The following is a 19,399-nucleotide window of genomic DNA, read 5'->3' on the forward strand; positions in this document are numbered from 1 at the left end:
GACAGCATGACATACAGTGACATTTAGGAATGACACATAAAACATTAAACATTGATAATAAAACATTATCGATGTTATAGACAATAGACAATAGGTGCAGGAGTAGGCCATTCGGCCCTTCGAGCCAGCACCGCCATTCAATGTGATCATGGCTGATCATCCACAATCAGTACCCCGTTCCTGCCTTCTCCCCATATCCCCTGACTCCGCTATTTTTAGGAGCCCTATCTAGCTCTCTCTTGAAAGTATCCAGAGAACCTGCCTCCACCGCCCTCTGAGGCAGCGAATTCCACAGACTCACCACTCGCTGTAACTAAAAGTGTTTCCTCGTCTCCGTTCTAAATGGCTTACTCCTTATTCTAAAACTGTGGCCCCTGGTTCTGGACTCCCCCAACAGCGGGAACATGTTTCCTGCCTCTAGCGTGTCCAAACCCTTAACAATCTTATATGTTTCAATGAGATAGCCTCTCATCCTTCTAACCACCAGAGTGTACAAGCCCAGCTGCTCCATTCTCTCAGCATATGACAGTCCCGCCATCCCGGGAATTAACCTTGTAAACCTACGCTGCACTCCTTCAATAGCAAGAATGTCCTACTATACTCCAGGTGTGGTCTCACTAGTGCTCTGTACAACTGCAGAGGACCTCTTTGTTTCTATATTCGATTCCTCTTGTTATAAAGACCAACGTGCCATTCGCTTTCTTCACTGCCTGCTGTACCTGCATGCTTACTTTCATAGACTGATGTACAAGGACCCCCTGATCCCGTTGTACTTTCCCTTTTCCCAACGATGCCATTTAGATAGTAAGTTATAAAGTTATATTTTATTTTTTATTTTGTTTTATTATTTATTTCGAACAGAATAAAAGAATAAAAAGCAAGTGTGAAACAGCATACAAAAAACAAAAACAAAAATATTTATAAAGTGTCATAAACAATATCTATAAATAAATGAAATCATATGTGTCCGAAAAGGAGCAGGAAGAAGCCAAAGCTTATTAATTCCCGCCCCTTATTCAACTGCTTGTAATTATGTTATACAAATTTAGCAGCTATAATGTACACCATATGTACACCAGCCACTATATGTACACCAAATTATTTACATTTGAACACTAATCAAATATTTACAAAGCCATACAAAATTCATGTTATATAATGTCATATTAATGTTATATTTGAATAATATCACTGGAGAGGAAACTAATACAATGGTCTAGATTGTGATAGGACCCATATTGTTCACTAAGTCCAGTATTATTGAGTCATTTCTTGATATCTTGAGGTTCTTTGAATTAAACCGGCTTAAGTAATAGTGGAGACCTCTGAAAGGCTGAATAAGGTACATATTTGTGTATAATGTTTACTTTTCATGTAACTTGCTTAACTTCGCAAAATTATAATTTTAACATTGTTCGAAATTGAGGAAAGTACCTCTGTTCACCTTTGTTCAGACACGTGGTATGTAGTGTTGCACTCATTTAAAGTATAATATTGCACTAACCTTTGCTGACAGTGTCGGAAGTACAGGTTTATGTCTTATTATTAGTATCCACACCTCCAGTTAGATTGGTCCACTATTTTGTTCCAACTTTGAGGATAGGCAGCTGAATTATCAATAGTGATTTATCCATGCCACTCTGTAAAAGGTTGAGTGAACATGGCTATTTGATTGATTGATGACCCATTCTTCTACTCTTCCCATGATATAATTAAATCAGACGTTGTCTTGGACTAATATGTTCCCGATGTTGGGGGAGTCCAGAACCAGGGGCCATAGTTTAAGAATAAGGGGTAAGGCATTTAAAATGAAGATGAGGAAATACTTTTTCACACAGAGTTGTGAGTCTGTGGAATTCTCTGCCTCAGAGGGCAATGGAGGCTGGTTCTCTGGAGCTTGATAGGGCTCTTAAAGATAGCGGAGTCAGGGGATATGAGGAGAATGCAGGAGTAGGGTACTGATTGTGGATGATCAGCCATGATCACATTGAATGCCGGTGCTGGCTCGAAGGGCCGAATCGCCTACTCCTGCACCTATTGTTTATTGTCTATTGATTATCAGTTTACATCTGAATGTTTTTCTCCCCACCATCACAACCATTTCACAATCCAATTAACCAGTTACTTGTTTATGTGTTTAGAATGCTTGTGCGCAAATGGGAACTGCAATGATGGGCTAGATGGTGACGGAAGCTGTTACTGTTACAAAGGATGGGAAAGTAAATATTGTGATAAAGGTAAGTGAAATCTTATATTAGATCAAAAAACAAATTGAAAATATAGTTACAGAAGGTAGGTTGTCAATATATTTTCTTCAAGTAGCGGTCTTAAATGTTTTTCGGAGTTAATATCGGGTGATCCAATTATACCATAGTTGAGGGACTCAGGCCACAGAAGTTTGTGATGCACTAATACGGCTGTGATTACCTGTTTTGCACATACAGCTAAGAAAGTACAGCTTTAGGGAGGCACTGTACTGCAGCGGTAGAATTGCTGCCTTACAGTATCAGAGAAGCGGGTTCGATCCTGACTACGGGTGCTGTCTGTTTCAGAGTTTGTACGTTCTCTCCATGACTGCGTGGGTTCTCTCCAGAAGTTCCAGTTTCCTCCCACACTCCAAAGACATACGGGTTTGATGGTTAATTGGCTTCAGTAAAATTGTAAATTGTCCCTAGTGTGTTGGGGATAGTGCTAGTGAATGGGAATCGCTGGTTGGTGCGGACTCAATGGGTCGAAGGACCTGTTTCCACGCTATTTTTCTAAACTAAACTAAACGCTATGATAATTTACCCCTTCTTTGCCATTCGTTATTTTCACCCTTGCTGACACTTCTCAACATATAAGCAACTAACTCCCACAGAAAAAAATTGAAGTCCCTAGAAACAAGGAACTGCAGATAATATTGGTTAATAAACAAAAGGAATGAAAGTGCTGGAGTAACACAGCATGTCGGGCAGCATCTCTGGAGAACATGAAACAAAACAGGACCTGAAACGTCATCTATCCATGTTCTCCAGAGATGCTGCCTGGCCAACTGAGTTACTCCACACTTTGTGTTCTTTTGAAGTCCTCTCACCGGGCAGTTTTGGTGTTTGACATACCTTTGTTTTGATGCCTGATAATGAAAGATGCAACATCAATGGTCGACTGAGATTGTTAATTGGCAACTTTTTTCTTCCTGCAAGCCTGCTCCCTATACTTTTCTTTCTTGAATCAGCTGAGAAACATAGCTATTTGGAAATAATTTTGTTTTCAGATATTTGGCATCTTCTATTGAAAACTCTCCCAGATGGGTCATATTATGGTTGACGTTAGTTTAATATTTTTTGCACTGTTTGTTACTCAATGACTGATTCATTATCATGGCACATTTCCCTGTGTTATTTTCATTTTGCTATTCCCAGCATAATTGTGAAACTGTTGGATTGCTTTCACATACTGTAAAACAGTTCATACTCTAGATTAAATGCATAAGGAATAGAATCAGGCGGAGGCTTTTATGGGCTCCAGTTTCTGTTCTAGTCAACAAGAACCGTACCCGATCCTCTCTCTCATTTCTTACTTATTCTCTGATTCATTTTTGTTTCCAAAAACACATCGCTTTAAACCCTGAATAACTGAATGATCGAACATGCACAGTCCTCTGAAGTACAAACTTGCAAAGATTTAAAACCCATTGTACATTAATTTTATTTAATTTCAGTCCTAAATGGCCCGGCCCTAGTTCTAGCCTCCACAACAGGAGAAAAGAATCTCGGGGGAACGTTTATTCCAATTAAGAAGGTCAGGGCTCAGACTTGTAATGCTGGATACGTTATTTTTTCACCACTACTTCTATTTTCCCCGACTTAGAGACAATAGCAACACTGATAACTTTTACCCTCTTTAAAGTTTTAAACTGAATTAAATGACACGCCCGGAGCAAAGGAAAAGGTGACATTTCAGGACAAGTCCCTTCTTCAGTCTGAAGAGGGTCTCGACCCAAAACGTCACCTATTCCTTTTCTCTAGAGACGCTGCCTGACCCGCTGAGTTACACCAGCATTTTGTGTCCATCATTCGATGTAAACCAGCATCTGCAGTTTTTCCTGTACATAAATTATATGCCTATTTGGCAGAAACATGGGATGTATTTATGAAAGAATTAGGATAACATTTGTTTTTATATAAATGTCTCGCTTTCCCAAGCAAAATGAATTATGACTAGATGTTTTATCTTTTTTCCTGTTCAGAAATTGTAACAGATCACTGCAATGGAACATGTCATCCCAGTGCCAAGTAAGTGAAACAAACGTATTATCAGTTTTACATCATGCATCTTTTGATGTTATTAAATTTAAATAGCTGCAATTCCAATGTGGTTGTTTGTCAGTTAAGTTAAAATGGGTCAATATTATGTAACTCATGCAGATGTTAATTGATTGCAGAGGTAGAAATGAAGTAACATTCTTAACTGCATGCATCATGTTGATGAATGAAACATCTGGGCATGTTATGGATTGCATCTACTGAGTATCTACCGCACACAGCGTGTGTCCTGGTACCGCAGCCTCAGAACCATCACACAGCATTGCATACTGTGTCTGTAATCACTGTGCTCCAGCGGTGAAAAGCAATATAAAAGCAATAAGATGTGAGCACTGTTAATTAAAAAAGATAGACTGAGTGTTTGTACGTTTTAGTTGCATTCTAGGGTCACCTGGTTCTCTGCCCTCTTGCTTGTGCTCTGCTGGTTACACAGGAAATGGATCTTACTGCTCAGGTACGAATAATCATTGCGTCCTTCTCACCTCTTAGAAGCAAAGATAAAGGGATAGAAGATAGACACAAAATGCTGGAGTAACTCAGCGGGACAGGCAGCATCTCCGGAAAGAAGGAATGGGTGGCATTTTGGGTCGAGAACCTTCTTCAGACCCGAAACTTCACCCATTCCTTCTCTCCAGAGATGCTGCCTGTCCCGCTGAGTTACTCCTGCTCTTTGTGTCTATCTTCGGTTTAAACCTGCATCTGCAGTTCCTTCCTACACATAAAGGGATAGAAATGCACTATCGCATGGAGACATTACTAAAATGCTGTTGTGTGGGACTGTACAGGGCAGCAAGGCAACACTGATCTATATACATACAATGTGCACATTAGCACCAAGAAGTGGATAGAACAAACTTTTTTGCCTAATATCATTCTCTGTCTTCAACCACTTGTGCCACTTTAAGGCGGATTTGCCCTTGGATAGAGGTTCAACAGTAGAGTTTGCCAGCATCCACCACTGGAGATACCCTGATATCAGAGGTGGGCATGAGGCAGTCAACACCTCCTCTTCTGATGGATTTACCAACAAGATGGGTGACCTTGGGAATATCTAGTACAACTGAGGGTGATCCAAGTATACCTTAGTTGAGGGACTCAGGCTAAAGATGTTTGTGATGTAGAAAAGCTGCTGTGATGACCTTTTTTACACATGCAACTAAGATAGGGCGGCATGGTGTCGCAGCAGTAGAGTTGCTGCCTTACAGTGCCAGAGACCCAGATTTGATCCTGACTATGGGTGCTGTCTGTACGAGGTTTGCACGTTCTCCCCGTGACCATGTGAGTTTTCCTCAGGTGTTCCGGTTTCCTCCCACATTCCAAAGACGTACATTTTGAAGGTTAATTGGCTTTGGTAAAAATTGTAAATCGTCCCTAGTGTGTAGGATAGTGGTCGTGTGCGGGAATTGCTGGCTGGCACGGATTCGGTGGACAGAAGGGCCTGTTTCCGTGTTGTATCTCTAAACTAAACTAAACTATGAGAACTTACTCCACCTTTGCCATTTGTTATTTTCACCCTGATACTGATTGCTGATACTTCTGAAACCGCTGCACCAAGTTGAAGCACCATTTTTCTGTTTACAGAAATCAATCCTTGTGTGATGAATAATGGTGGCTGTTCGGACCATTCCAACTGCACCAATGTTTCCACGGGAGAGAGAACATGTACCTGCTGGGACGGTTATGTTGGGGATGGGCTCGTCTGTTTAGGTGAGGACCCGAATCAAAGATGTGTCAAGATGTCCAGGTTCTGTCTCAGGGCCAACAGTAGTTTCAAGTATCAATGGTTTTTGGTTGTGTTTCTCAATTGCTTAAAGCAGCATTTCTCAACCTTTTAACCCTTGCGGAATCCTTGAAATCATTTTCATGTCTCAGGGAAACCCTACATAAAAATTATTATATATCTTTATTAATCTCTTTCTTTCTGTTTCATAAACTTAAAGTTCATAAGGCAAACAAATATATTTCCCTGATAACTGGTTTAAGCAAAAAATAACTTTCAAGTTTATTTCATAAACTAACAAAAACATACATAAATAAACTTTTGATAAACTAATAAAATTAAACATAAACATGCTGACATTTTTTGATTCATATAACATCCCTAAATGATGGGTAAAAATGACTAAATAAGGTGGGTGAATAAGGGACTGTACCTGCATGGCATGAAGCACTGACAGGACTGATGGAGACCGTGCTTGCGTCTGTACTCGAGTGAGTCGCCTGATGATACACGACAGCTTCTGTCCACTGACCACTACAGGCTGTTTCACACTGGCGCCGTATAGACCTCGTTAAATATATTCCCTATGATTATTATACTTTTAAATGATATAACAGGTTGAAGACTACTAGAGCTAATAGGACTTGATGTTTCAATCCCTGTAATAAGTCGGCACTCTTGCTATTTGCAGTGGGATTGGAGTAGTGAAAGGTAGGGTAGGTACGTTAGGTGGGCACCCTCCTTCTTTGACTTTTCATTGATAAGCCCACAACATCTCCAGAGGGCTCAACGGTGATACCTGGCGTCCCAGTTACACCCCCCTCAATTCCATACCCTCCTGTCTTCATCTTGCAGCCCAATTGTTATCTCTCCTTTTGATCCAAAGCCAATTGCTGCTTTTTTCTGCAGAATTTGATAATGATTTGATTGCTTGTTGGGGGGAGCGACCCCTCATCCCCATTTTCTTTAATAGCCTGGTCGTAGATGTAGCAACAAATCCCCTGCATCCCACTTTGACAGGGAAAATCTTGGTCTTCCAGCCATTCTGGGCAGCTTCAGTTGCCAGTTCAGAGTACTTGGTCTTTTTCCTCTCATAAGCTTCTTCAACACCATCTTCCCATGGAACTGTCAATTCCACAACGTATGCCAACTTGGCTGTTGTGGACCACAGGACCATGTCTGGCCGGAGTGTTATAGCCACAATGTCTGGGGGAAACACAAGCCTTTTTTCTAAGTCCACTTCCATTTTCCAAACCCGAGCAGGCTGCAGAATGCTTGCATCCATTGATGTTATCTGGTGCTCTGGAGGTTGGCCTGCTGGTACAAATGTTGTAAAGTGGACATTTCCTGCCGATGTTGGTGGGGAAGCATTTGTGATCGTTTGCCTGTGTTCAAGGATTGATGCCAGCTGTCTGAGATCGTGGTTATGCCGCCAAGTGTGACGCCCTTGGCCGCGGCTCATAGTGCATCCTGTTCAAATGTGCCTTAGTGATCCAGGTGCTTGGCAAAGGGAGCAAGTGGGGTCTTCTCCGAACCACTGCTTCAGGTTCTGCAGTGATGGTAGAACATCATAAGTGGCTCTGATGACAAAACTTAGCTGAGATCCTTCCATTTGCCAGATGTCACGCCAGCTGAGTTTCCTCTTTTCCAGGCTCTCCCAGATAGTCCATTGCCCCTGCTTGGCCATTGAGATGGCCTTAGCGTGTCGCTCTGCCTCCTCCCGTCTTCTCACCTCCTCCACCACGAGCCGTCTCCTCTGCACTGATGTTGCCTTGTGCCATTGAGGAGCTTTTGGGACAAGCCCAATCCCGGCTCTCCCATGTTGGACTTGGCCAACCACATCCTGGAAATGAAGAGCAGACTTAGCACTCTGAACGGCTTCAGATGGGGTCCACTTCCTCCCCGTTGCCACAGGGGGGGGGGGGGGGGGGCTGTTCGAATAACAGTATCTTCAGATTCAGTGAGTTATGACCAACCTTGCTTTAGTGCATTTGAACTCTTCCACAAGACCAGCAATGGGCAATTCCAATTTGCCACTCCCGTACAGTCCGACAGGACTTAAGCATCGTGGAAATCCAAGCCACGGTTTCACATGTGTGCTGATCATTCTTTCCAGCTTTTCCACTTTGTTGATGGGGATTTCATACATGGTTAAAGGCCACATGCTTCTTGGTAGTATGCCAAATTGGAAGCACCACAGCTTGAGTTTTCCTGGTAGCAAGGTCTTGTTGATGCGAGCTATATGCATGATGGTATCCTTTTTCAGTTGTTCAAACTGCTCGGTGTCCTTGAGCTTTGCATCATACCATCGGCCCAAACTCTTCACTGGCATTTCTGAAACAGTTGGAACAGGTATTCTGTCAATATGAAATCTTTGATCCTTGACTTGACCTATGACAATGGAGATGCTTCTGCACTTGCTGGGTTTCATCTTCATCCTTGCCCATGTGATGTTTTGATTAGGTTTTTCCAGAAGTCTCTTGGTGCAGGGGATAGTTGTTGTTAGTGTTGTTATATCATCCATATAGGCTCGTATCGGTGGCAATCGCTGACCACACTGTAGCCGTTTTCCTCCCACAACCCATTTTGATGCTCTGATAATGAGCTCCATTGCCATAGTGAAGGCCAATGGGGAGATGGTGCACCCCGCCATGATGCCTACTTCCAGTGGCTGCCACGCGGTGGTAAAGTCTGATGCTGTGAGACAAAATTGCAGATCCTGGAAGTAGTTTTTTACCAGATTTGTTATTATTGCCGGCACAAAGAGTTCAAACGCAGTCCACAATAGCGAATGAGGAACTGATCCATAGGCGTTGGCCAGAATGAGGAACATGCAGATTCTTTCGTTCCTTCTTAGCAGTCTGGATTTGATGCCATATGATGCTGGTATGTTCAAGGCATCCCGAGAAGCCTGCTATGCCAGCCTTTTGGATTGACGTATCAATGAAATGGTTTTGTTTCAGATACTTTGTAAGTCTTTTTGCCACCACACTGAAAAAGATCTTGCCCTCTTGCCCTCCCCCCCCCCCATCTCTTCACCAGGCTTTGGGGATGACTTCCTTTTCCCAAGCAACCCTCATGTTCCTCCAGAGGAATTTCATAATATCTGGGGCATTCTTGTAGACACAATACGGAACACCATTAGGGCCCGGTGCCTTCCTCACTGCTTCTTCTACCTCACTCAGCTTGAGGCTGATGTCAAATTGATGTTGTGGGGGTGAGATTGGTGGGATGTCAGTGGGGACAAATATCGGTTCATCTTTTAACATCATCAGTGTGGATGGTTGTGATGTGTCCTTCAACCTCCTTTTTTTACGCTTTCAGGGATCCGCTTTTTTCTTTTGTGAAAATGCCTTTCACAAACTTAAAGGGATCTTTGTAGAAGTCTGTTCTTGCTTTTTCCTTCTTTTTTGCTTCGTTTCTTTAAATTCTCCGCTCTACGCAGCTTTGAGAGCCTCTGTCTTAGGTCCTCTTGGAGGACGTAAAACAGAAGGATGCCCTCCCTTTCTTCTGCTGTTGCTATTTTCCACACCTTCTCAGGCCTCTTCTTTCTTTAACAAGTCGTTGGATTTCCTGGAGATGACGGGACTTGAGGGGAGGAGGCCTATCTTTCCTGCTGAGTTGTTCCTTCTCACCAAATTTCTCCTTTCCGTAGCTGTAAACTAGATCACCCAGCTTCTCCAACTTCTTTTCTGCTGATCCCTTGATTCCACTTAAGATTAAGCTCACATCTGCATTGATGATTTCCACTCCTTGCTGTTAGACTTTGGCCATTTCACCAACGGCTTACGTCCTTGCATGTTCTCCACTTTGGGATTGGAGTGGTGAAAGGTAGGGCAGGTACGTCATCGGGGTCATCAGGTGGGCGCCCTCCTTCTTTGACGTTTCAATGATATGCCCACAACATCTCCATAGGGCTCAACGGTGATACCTGGCATCCCAGTTAGACCCCCCTCAATTCCATACCCTCCTGTCTTCATCTTGCAGCCCAATTGTTATCTCTCATAGAAACATAGAAAATAGGTGCAGGAGTAGGCCATTCGGCCCTTCAAGCCTGCACTGCCATTCAATATGATCATCCAACTCAGTATCCTGTACCTGCCCTCTCTCCATACCCCCTGATCCCTTTAGCCACAAGGGCCACATCTAACTCCCTCTTAAATATAGCCAATTAACTGGCCTCAACTACCTTCTGTGGCAGGGAGTTCCAGAGATTCACCACTCTCTGTGTGAAAAATGTTTTTCTCATCTCGCTCCTAAAGGATTTCCCCTTTATCCTTAAACTGTGACCCCTTGTCCTGGACTTCCCTAACATCGGGAACTTTTGATCCAAATCCAATTGCTGCTTTTTTCTGCAGAATTTGATAATGATTTGATTGCTTGTTGGAGGGAGCGACCCCTCACCCTCATTTTCTTTAATAGCCTGGTCATAGATGTAGCAACAAATCCCCTGCATCCCACTTCGACAGGGAAAATCTATTATATATTATAATCCCCAAGAATTTTCCAAGAATATGCGGTACGTGTATAATATAATTATACACGGAACCCATTGCGACCTCTCGCAGAATCCTAGCGTTATGGGGAACTCGGCTGCTTAAAGTGTTCCCCACTGTTTACATCCTGCATATCTGATGGAATGGTGGAAATATTGGAATGCTTGTTACATAGAAACATAGAAAATAGGTGCAGGAGGAGGCCATTCAGCCCTTCGAGCCAGCACTGCCTTTCATTGTGATCATGGCTGATCGTCCCCTATCAATAACCCGTGCCTGCTTTCTCCCCATATCCCTTGACTCCACTAGCCCCTAGAGCTCTATCTACAGTAACTCACTCTTAAATCCATCCAGTGATTTGGCCTCCGTCGTCACTGCCTGCTGTACCTGCACGCCAGCTTTCAGTGACCAGTGTACAAGGACACCCAGGTCTCGCTGTACCTCCCCCTTACCTAATCTAACCCCATTGAGATAATAATCTGCCCCCTTGTTTTTGCCGCCAAAGTGGATAACCTCACATTTATCTATATTATATTGCATCTGCCACGCATCTGCCCACTCACTCAACCTGTCCAGGTCACCCTGCAACCTCCTAACATCCTCTTCACAGTTCACACTGCAGTTGTGTCATCCGAAAACTTGCTAGTGTTGCTCCTAATTCCCTCTTCCAAATCATTAATATATATGGTAAACAGTTGCGGCCCCAACACCGAGCCTTGCGGCACTCCACTCGCCACTGCCTGCCATTCTGAAAAGGACCCGTTCACTCCTACTCTTTGCTTCTGGTCTGCCAACCAATTTTCTATCCATGTCAACACCCTACCCCCAATACCATGTGCTCTAATTTTAGTCACCAGTCTCCCATGCGGGACCTTATCAAAGGCTTTCTGAAAGTCTAGATACACTACATTCACTGGCACCCCTTCATCCATTTTACTTGTCACATCCTCAAAAAATTCCATAAGATTAGCCAAGCATGATTTCCCCTTCAGAAATCCATGTTGACTTGGACTAATCCTTTTACTGCTATCCAAATGCCCCATTATTACCTCTTTAATAAATGACTCCAGCATCTTTCCCACCACCGACGTCAGGCTAACTGGTCTGTAATTCCCCGTTTTCTCTCTCCCTCCTTTCTTGAAAAGCGGGATAACATTAGCTATCCTCCAGTTGTATCCAGGGATTGTTGTATCCAGGGATTGAAAGCAGTTGGGTGCCTGGATGGTAAGCATTCCAAGTCCTTGCCACTTGCCTTTGGAGTTCTATGCACTTAATCTGGGTGTTGTATTGCCGTCTTTCATAGAGCATGGAACGGTACAGCGTGGGAACAGGCCCTTCGGCCCATAATGTCTGTGCTGAACATGATGCCAAGACCAACCCTTATCTGCCAATACATAATCCATATCCCTCCATTCCCTGCATATCCATGTGCCTATCTAAAAGTCTGTTAAATGCCACTATTGTATCTGCCTCCATCACCACCATGGTCCAGCCATTCACCACTACCTTTGTAGGGAAAAAAAAACCTGTCCTTCACATCTTCTCGGGAAATAGGTTCTGACTGTCTACCCTAGCTACGTCCCCCATAATTGTATATAATTATGTCGCGAGAGGTTCTGACTGTGCTGAGGAATAAGTTTAAAGGTCGAGCATTACAAGCCTGACCTCTGGTCTGAGCTTCCTATCTGATGGGCCTCTAGCTGATCTGCATTTTAGTTTCAGACATTAATGCTGGTGACATTGATGTGGAGTTAATGTGGAGATCCCACTCAAGTGCATGTCTTCAGCTGAGCATGACAACAGTCTGGGGTTTGTGGACTCTTTAGTCAGGATCACACCTCGCATGCCATTAGGTCGCGTACATGAGGAGATTAATTTTTCCAGGCAGCTATATTTTAGAAGGTTACTCCCCTCCCTCTCAATTCAAAGGTTTTTGTGAGGTACGGTGATTGGTGCTGCTTCCTGGATTTCTGTTGCTGCAAATGATCTCCATTTTGTCTCCAAGTGGATGGAATCCACACTGTGATTGGGGGGAATGACACTTCAGCGACTAACAGGACGTTGACAATGACTTTCACTGTGGGAGACAGTAGGGAGACTCCTCTGTTGCTCCCATAATCAGATGTATCTCCTTTATTGAAGGTGGTCACATGTAGAATATCTGAGGTCCACAGACATAACCTCCTCATGACAATTATGGGAGATGAGCTTGTGAATTTGTGACTGAAGATCCTCTCCACCAAGTTTTAGAATTTCAGAAGAGATGCCAGGGGAGAAGGCAGGAGAATGGGGTTGAGAGGGAAAGATAGATCAGCCATAATTGAATGGCGGAGCAGACTTGATGGGTCGAGTGGCCGAATCTGCTTCTATGACGTATGAACTAATGCCATCTTCTCCCATGGCCTTTTTGTTCTTCAGTTAGCCATTTTGACTTCTAGCCTGTCAGGGATGGCATTAAGCATGAACCAAATTGATTCTTTCTAATGGGGGTCAAAGATTTTCATTGTCAAGGGCAGAGTTAGGCTTTGAAATGTTGCATCAAGCAAGAACTGGCTGCCTCCTTGTTGTTGACCCCATTCTCAGCTCTGGACCATTGTGGGCACCACTTTACCTTGATTATCATTGCTGCCTTTGACTTGTTCTTTTCATACCTTTGATTCATGTGTTCTTTGTACATTTTCATACCTCTAGTTTCCCTGTCCCCTGACTCTCAGTCTGAAGAAGGGTCCCGTCCCGAAACGTCACCTATTCCTTTTCTCCAGAGATGCTGCCTGATCCGTTGAGTTACTCCAGCATGTTGTGCCTGTCTTCTGTGTAAACCAGCATCTGCATTTCCTTCCTTCACTATTATTGTGTTTTTTTCACTCACAGAAATTGATGGGTGTGTAGAACAAAATGGAGGTTGTCATGAAAATGCAGAATGCACCAAAACTGGACCAAATCTGGTAATGCAAGGATCCTATTTCTGATTTTATTCGTAGCAACTGACTGGTTACTGTAAGTGATTCGTAGTGTTATTGTATTCTGCAGTATTTTAGAAGTGGTGAGAAGGAAAAGACTGTCAGTCGCATAAAACTAAAAATCAAAATATGTTTGTGAACAATGCGTGGAATTAATTGAACTTGCAAAGCAGTTGCATTCTTGAAGGGTTAAGCTGGGTGCACACAATATGTGTAAATTAATTCTTCATGTCAGTCTTCACAAAGAAAAATGGATCACTAATTTCTCAATCCTGGCAAAAATGCTCTGGCATATTATAACCTTAAAGCTGCAGATTTTGGTTTTCTGTTTGGATGAACGGCACAAAATGCACAATTCATGCTTTTTAAAATGTGTTCTTCGTTCCAGGTCGCATGCAACTGTCTCCCAGGTTACAACGGTGATGGCCGGAAATCCTGTCAGCCCAACAACCCTTGCAAGAAGGTTAGGAACAAAATATGCAGGCTTTAGAATTCAAGAGCAAATATTTCTGCAGCAAATCAAACCTGGCACTGTGACCTTAAGCAGACATTTGGCTCTTTACTTGCACATGCAAGAGGCTAAATGGTTAGATCAGATGTGGATCAAGGTTGCCTCTTTGGCCCCACACAGTATGGTTGTCTGCATATCTGTGTCTGGAAGAATCATTCCCTCTCTGGGAGCTTAGTAGCCTGATAAATAATCATGGTGTGCATGACCCATTACAACATCAATCTGCTAATCTGTGATACAAACTGCTGTTTAAGAATTCATCTACTGTAAGAATGTATACTTGCACATATTGATAACGTACCTACACACCTTCTGACTTTGTGCATTAGATTTGATCCAGACCCTACTCAAGGATCAGGACCTTTATGATCCTGTCTTAACATCACCAAGTTTAATATGTAACTCCTATTCCATTCCACTTTCCCCATAGACTTCCATTGGTTTCTGATTTATTTGAAGTGATCACTATCCCTCGCAGGCTGAAGTAATTTTGTTTGGCAGATCTCCACTCTTGCTAAGGTCTCAAGAGGGAATAGGGACAATGAAATAAGAAATGTTCTTAATTTCTTTTATTTACTGCCGTTTGATGGGATTACATTTAGATAGCAACATCTAAATTGAACCAGATAATCACCTGGGTGGAAAGGCAAGAGGAAATCATATAGCACAGATTTCAATAGCTTGTATTTAACTTCATTGCTTGTTTCAATTTGCCAGCATGAGCCACGGCAATGGGCTTGAACAGAGTTGACCTGATGTAGAGGTTTTAGAGATCCAGCGCTGAAACAGGCCCTTCGGCACACTGAGTCCATATTGACCAGCGATTCCCATGCACATGCAGTGTCCTACACGCTGGAAACAATTTACAATTTTACCAAGCCGATTAACCTAAAAACCTAAGATAGACACAAAATGCTGGAGTAACTCAGCGGGACAGGCGGCATCTCTGGAGAGAAGGAATGGGTGACGTTTTGGCTCGAGACCGTTCTTCAGAAGAAATACAAATACAAATTCAAATACAATTCTTGCTGCATTGAATGTGTTTACGTATCTCTGAACTTTCTTAGACATTTTAAATTGACCTTCTTTGTATTTAAATTATGTTTTTAAGTTATCAACTGTATATTTCTCTTTTACTTACCGGGACTTTTTGGTAGAAGTGGCGATAATATAGTAGCAGTATAGTTAATGGATCAACACACAGGAATTAGATGTGAATGAAACGCAGCACTTGAATATTAATGCCATTAATCTTATAGCAAATTAGATAATCTTATTTATTTGTGATCAAATTTCGGAGAGAGTTATGACGCTATGGAACTTAATTCATAAAGAATCATGGAACTGCAGATACTGGTTTACAAACACAAAACAGAATGTACTGGAGTAACTCAGCAGGTCAGGTGGGATCTGTGTAGGGAATGGATAGGAAATGTTTTGGGTTATGATACTTCATTGCATTGATTGTAGTAAGGGGGAGAAAGCTGGAAAAGACATGGGGACAGTACGATGCTTGGCAAATGAAACGGGTGATTTGGGCGAGGGGTGTTGTTTGGTAGATGGGTAGACAAAGGTCAGATTAAAGAATGATAAAAAGGTGTAAGATAAGGAAAGAAATGTGAAGCGAGTAGTAGGGGATGGGGGTGGGAAAAGGGGAAGGGGGAGCGAGACAGTGGGAGAAGTAGCTGCGTACCAAGGTAGAGCAAAGGGAAGAGAGGAGTGGTAAAGTTGGAGTTGGGTTAGTATCTAAAATTGTACAATTCAATCTTCACTCCGTTGGGCTGTTGGCTACCCAAACGGAATATGAGGTGCTGTTCCTCCAGATTGCGTGTAGCCTCACTCTGGCAATGGAGAATGGCCAGGACAGGAAGGCTGATATGGAATGGGAAGGGCAGTTAGAATGGTTAGCAACAAGTGGAGCTAGCAGCCCTCGGCAAACCAAGTGCAAAGATTCAGCAAAATGGTGAACTAGTCTATGTTCAGTCTCACCGAGTAAAGGAGGCCATGTTGGGAACACCAAATGCATTAGATGAGGTTAGAGGAGAAGCTTGTGAACCTCTGTCTCACTTGGAAGGGCTGCTGGGTCCATGGATGGGTGTGAGAGAGGGAGATGTAGGGATAGGTGTTACATCTCCTGTGGTTGCGTACGTAGGTAAGTAGCAATTTGCAGCAAATTGTGGACGCCACAGACCATCACACAAACCAACCTCCCTTTCATTGACCCCATTTATACCTCACGCTGCCTCGGCAAGGCCAGCAGCATAATCAAGGACGAGTAACACCCTGGCCACTCCCTCTTCTCCCTTCTCCCATTAGGCAAAAGATATAGAAGTGTGAAAACGCACACCACCAGATTCAGGGACAGTTTCTTCCCAGCTGTTGTCAGGCAACTGAATCATCCCACGATAACCAGAGAGCAATGGTGAACTACTATCTACCTCTTTGATGACCCTCAGACTATCCTTGATTGGACTTGCTGGCTTAACCTTGCACTAAACGTTATTCTATTATCGTGTATCTATACGCTGTAAATGGTTCGATTGTAATCATGTATTGTCTTTCTCCTGACTGGTCAGCTCACAACAAAAAGCTTTTCACTGTGCCTCAGTACACGTGACAATAGGCTAAACAGAACTGAATTACTTGGGAGGAGCTGTTTTGGATGGGAAGGGATGTGTGAACCTAATTTATTACTGATGTTAAATCTAAAAATGACCCTGATCTTTGTCTTTTGTCCTTCTGTCCACTGAAGAATAATGGAGGCTGCGGTTCATTTGCCCGCTGCAAAAGAACAGGACCTGGTACTCGAACATGCAGCTGTTATCAGGGCTACAAAATGATAGGACGTACATGCAGAGGTGTTATCTTTCAGGTACTATTCAATAATTCTATGTGCGTATATATGTGATTATCTTCAGAAATGTATGTTATTAAATCATTCCTTATCTTACGTTATCCCGACTGCCCACTCCACCCTTCCCTCTCCCTTTCCCCTGCTTCCTTAATCTTAATAAGATTTTGCCAAATCTTGCAGTTTAGCAAAAGGTAAAGAACCCAGTAGAAAACAAGGAACTGCAGATGTTGGTTTACAAAAAATGCTGGAGTAACTCTTTACACAATGCTGGAGTTTATACAAAATGAATGAATGAATGAATGAATGAATAAGTTTATGAATGAATAAGTTTATTGGCCAAGTATTCACATACAAGGAATTTGCCTTGGTGCTCCGCCCGCAAGTGACAACATGACATACAGTGACAGTTAAGAATGATACATAAAACATTAAAGCATAATAATAGAACATTATTAATGTTCATTGTGAATTAAATAAAATACCAGATCAAAATAAGGCTACAGATTTTTGGTTATTGAGTAGAGCTACTACTCGTGGAAAAAAGCTGTTTTTATGTCTGGCTGTGGCAGCTTTGACAGTCTGGAGTCGCCTTCCAGAGGGAAGTGATGCAAAGAGTTTGTGGCCAGGGTGAGAGGGGTCAGAGATGATCTTGCCCGCTCACTTCCTGGCCCTTGCAGTGTACAGTTCGTCAATGGAGGGAAGGTTGCAGCCAATAACCTTCTCAACTAATCGGACGATTCGCTGCAGCCTCCAGGTGTCGTGCTTGGTGGCTGAGCCAAACCAGACCATGATGGAGAAGGTGAGGACAGACTCTACGATGGCCGTGTAGAATTGGACCATCATTGCCTGCGGTAGTTTGTGCTTCCTCAGCTGCCGCAGGAAGTACATCCTCTGTTGGGCCTTTTTGACTGTGGAGTCGATGGTAGCCCCCCACTTTAGGTCCTTGGAGATGATGGTTCCCAGGAACTTAAAAGACTCCACAGGTGTGACTGTGGTGATGTTGATGGTGAGTGGGGTGAGGGGAGGGGGAGCTCTCCTAAAGTCTACAATCAATTCCACTGTCTTAAGAGCATTGAGCTCCAGCTTGGTGCGATGGCACCTGGACGTCAGCTGTGACACTTCCTGTTTGTAGGCTGGAGTAACTCAGCGGGTCAGGCAGCACCTTTGGAGAACATGGATAGGTGACGTTTCAGGTCGAGACCCTTATTCAGACTGATTTAAAGGTGGCAGGCATGATTTTCAAATATTGGCAGGCCACTTCCCATCTTTTGAACAGGGTCCATGCTGGTTGAGAGGGAAGAGTGCCTTTGCTACTTGACACTGTGAAGCAACGTACAATTTTCAATGTACAGAGGGGATGTGGGGGTTTGGTGCTCAAGATGTGGCCCAGAAATTGAGCCAGTTTTTGCTAGCACCTTAGAAATTATGGAGGTTTGCTGCTCCTGATCATTGCCACACAGGGCTGCCCCCTCCCATCCCTGCCTGAGCCAAACCTGCTCTCAGGCCTCTCAGCTCGGGGCATCAACAAGATTCAAGTGTCAGCAGTGACAGCATTTAACAAGAACATTGGGATTTTCCTGCTGTCCAGGCCAACTTTCCATATCCGCCTGCTGCCGTCAAAAGACATGGCCTGTAGTGGGTGCACTCACTTTTAAACTAAAATTAAATGTATTCAATTATTTACAAACAATAATATTTACAACACAAACAATACCAACCCAACTGCCACCAAATACAAAAAATACCACATTTTCTAAATACTAAATATTAAAGAACTATTTTACAATCCTGGAGTAGGATGCATTCAACCCCACACTGTGCCCAGCGGTCCCGGAAATCCATCAGAGTGCCGTGAACACCGCATGTCCCTTTTCGAGGGACACCCTGGACTTGCTTGCCTGGCCCATCATTGCCATGGTAACGCCTGAACCAAGAGGGCCTGTGACCCTTGATAGGCCTTCCACTGAAATATCTACCTCCGTCCCTTCCCCCCAGTTCACCTCTTACTCAAGATGGTGGCAGGGGATCTAATGCTATATGCACGCCACAATTATCCAACTCCTGCTACACAAACCAAATTAAAATTCAAGTTCAAGTGAGTTTATTGTCATGTGTCCCTGACAGGACAATGAAATTCTTGCTTTGCTTCAGCACAACAGAACATAGTAGGCATTGACTACAGAACAGATCAGTGTAACCATATACCATTATACAAATATATACACATATATATATATATATACAATTCTCATTAGACTTCATCTCAGGCCTGGTGATTGGTGTATAAAGATCTGTTTTAGATGTGGCTACATTTGCTCAATTTAGAATACTTTTTTTATTTCCAGGTATTGTAAAACTGCAAGATTTTATTTCTCTTTGTTATTGAAATCGCATGTTGCCGTGAAATCTATATTCTTTTGTCATGTTTCTGTGTCCTTCAGAGATTGAGGTTTTTAAAAAAAAATCTGTTTTGACAGGAACTGGAGCGAGAACCAAGATTTGCTGCCTTCCACAAATACCTTCAGGTAGCAATGGAACAATTTTAATACTT

At 43.0% G+C, this 19,399-nt stretch overlaps 1 protein-coding gene across 2 annotated transcripts in view; it reads left to right on the plus strand.

Moving 5' to 3' along the window:
• Positions 1 to 19,399, plus strand: part of stab1 (stabilin 1) — a 245,543-nt gene that overhangs the window by 171,680 nt on the left and 54,464 nt on the right. For both annotated transcript variants that reach the window (XM_033037289.1, XM_033037290.1), the window contains exons 39-46: positions 2,142 to 2,237; positions 4,232 to 4,277; positions 4,682 to 4,761; positions 5,889 to 6,014; positions 13,395 to 13,468; positions 13,872 to 13,946; positions 16,747 to 16,866; positions 19,326 to 19,373. In XM_033037289.1, the coding sequence (XP_032893180.1) occupies positions 2,142 to 2,237; positions 4,232 to 4,277; positions 4,682 to 4,761; positions 5,889 to 6,014; positions 13,395 to 13,468; positions 13,872 to 13,946; positions 16,747 to 16,866; positions 19,326 to 19,373 (665 nt within the window). The remainder of the gene's footprint in view (positions 1 to 2,141; positions 2,238 to 4,231; positions 4,278 to 4,681; positions 4,762 to 5,888; positions 6,015 to 13,394; positions 13,469 to 13,871; positions 13,947 to 16,746; positions 16,867 to 19,325; positions 19,374 to 19,399) is intronic.

This window comes from Amblyraja radiata, chromosome 18 (assembly GCF_010909765.2).
Source record: "Amblyraja radiata isolate CabotCenter1 chromosome 18, sAmbRad1.1.pri, whole genome shotgun sequence".
Lineage (NCBI taxonomy): Eukaryota > Metazoa > Chordata > Chondrichthyes > Rajiformes > Rajidae > Amblyraja > Amblyraja radiata.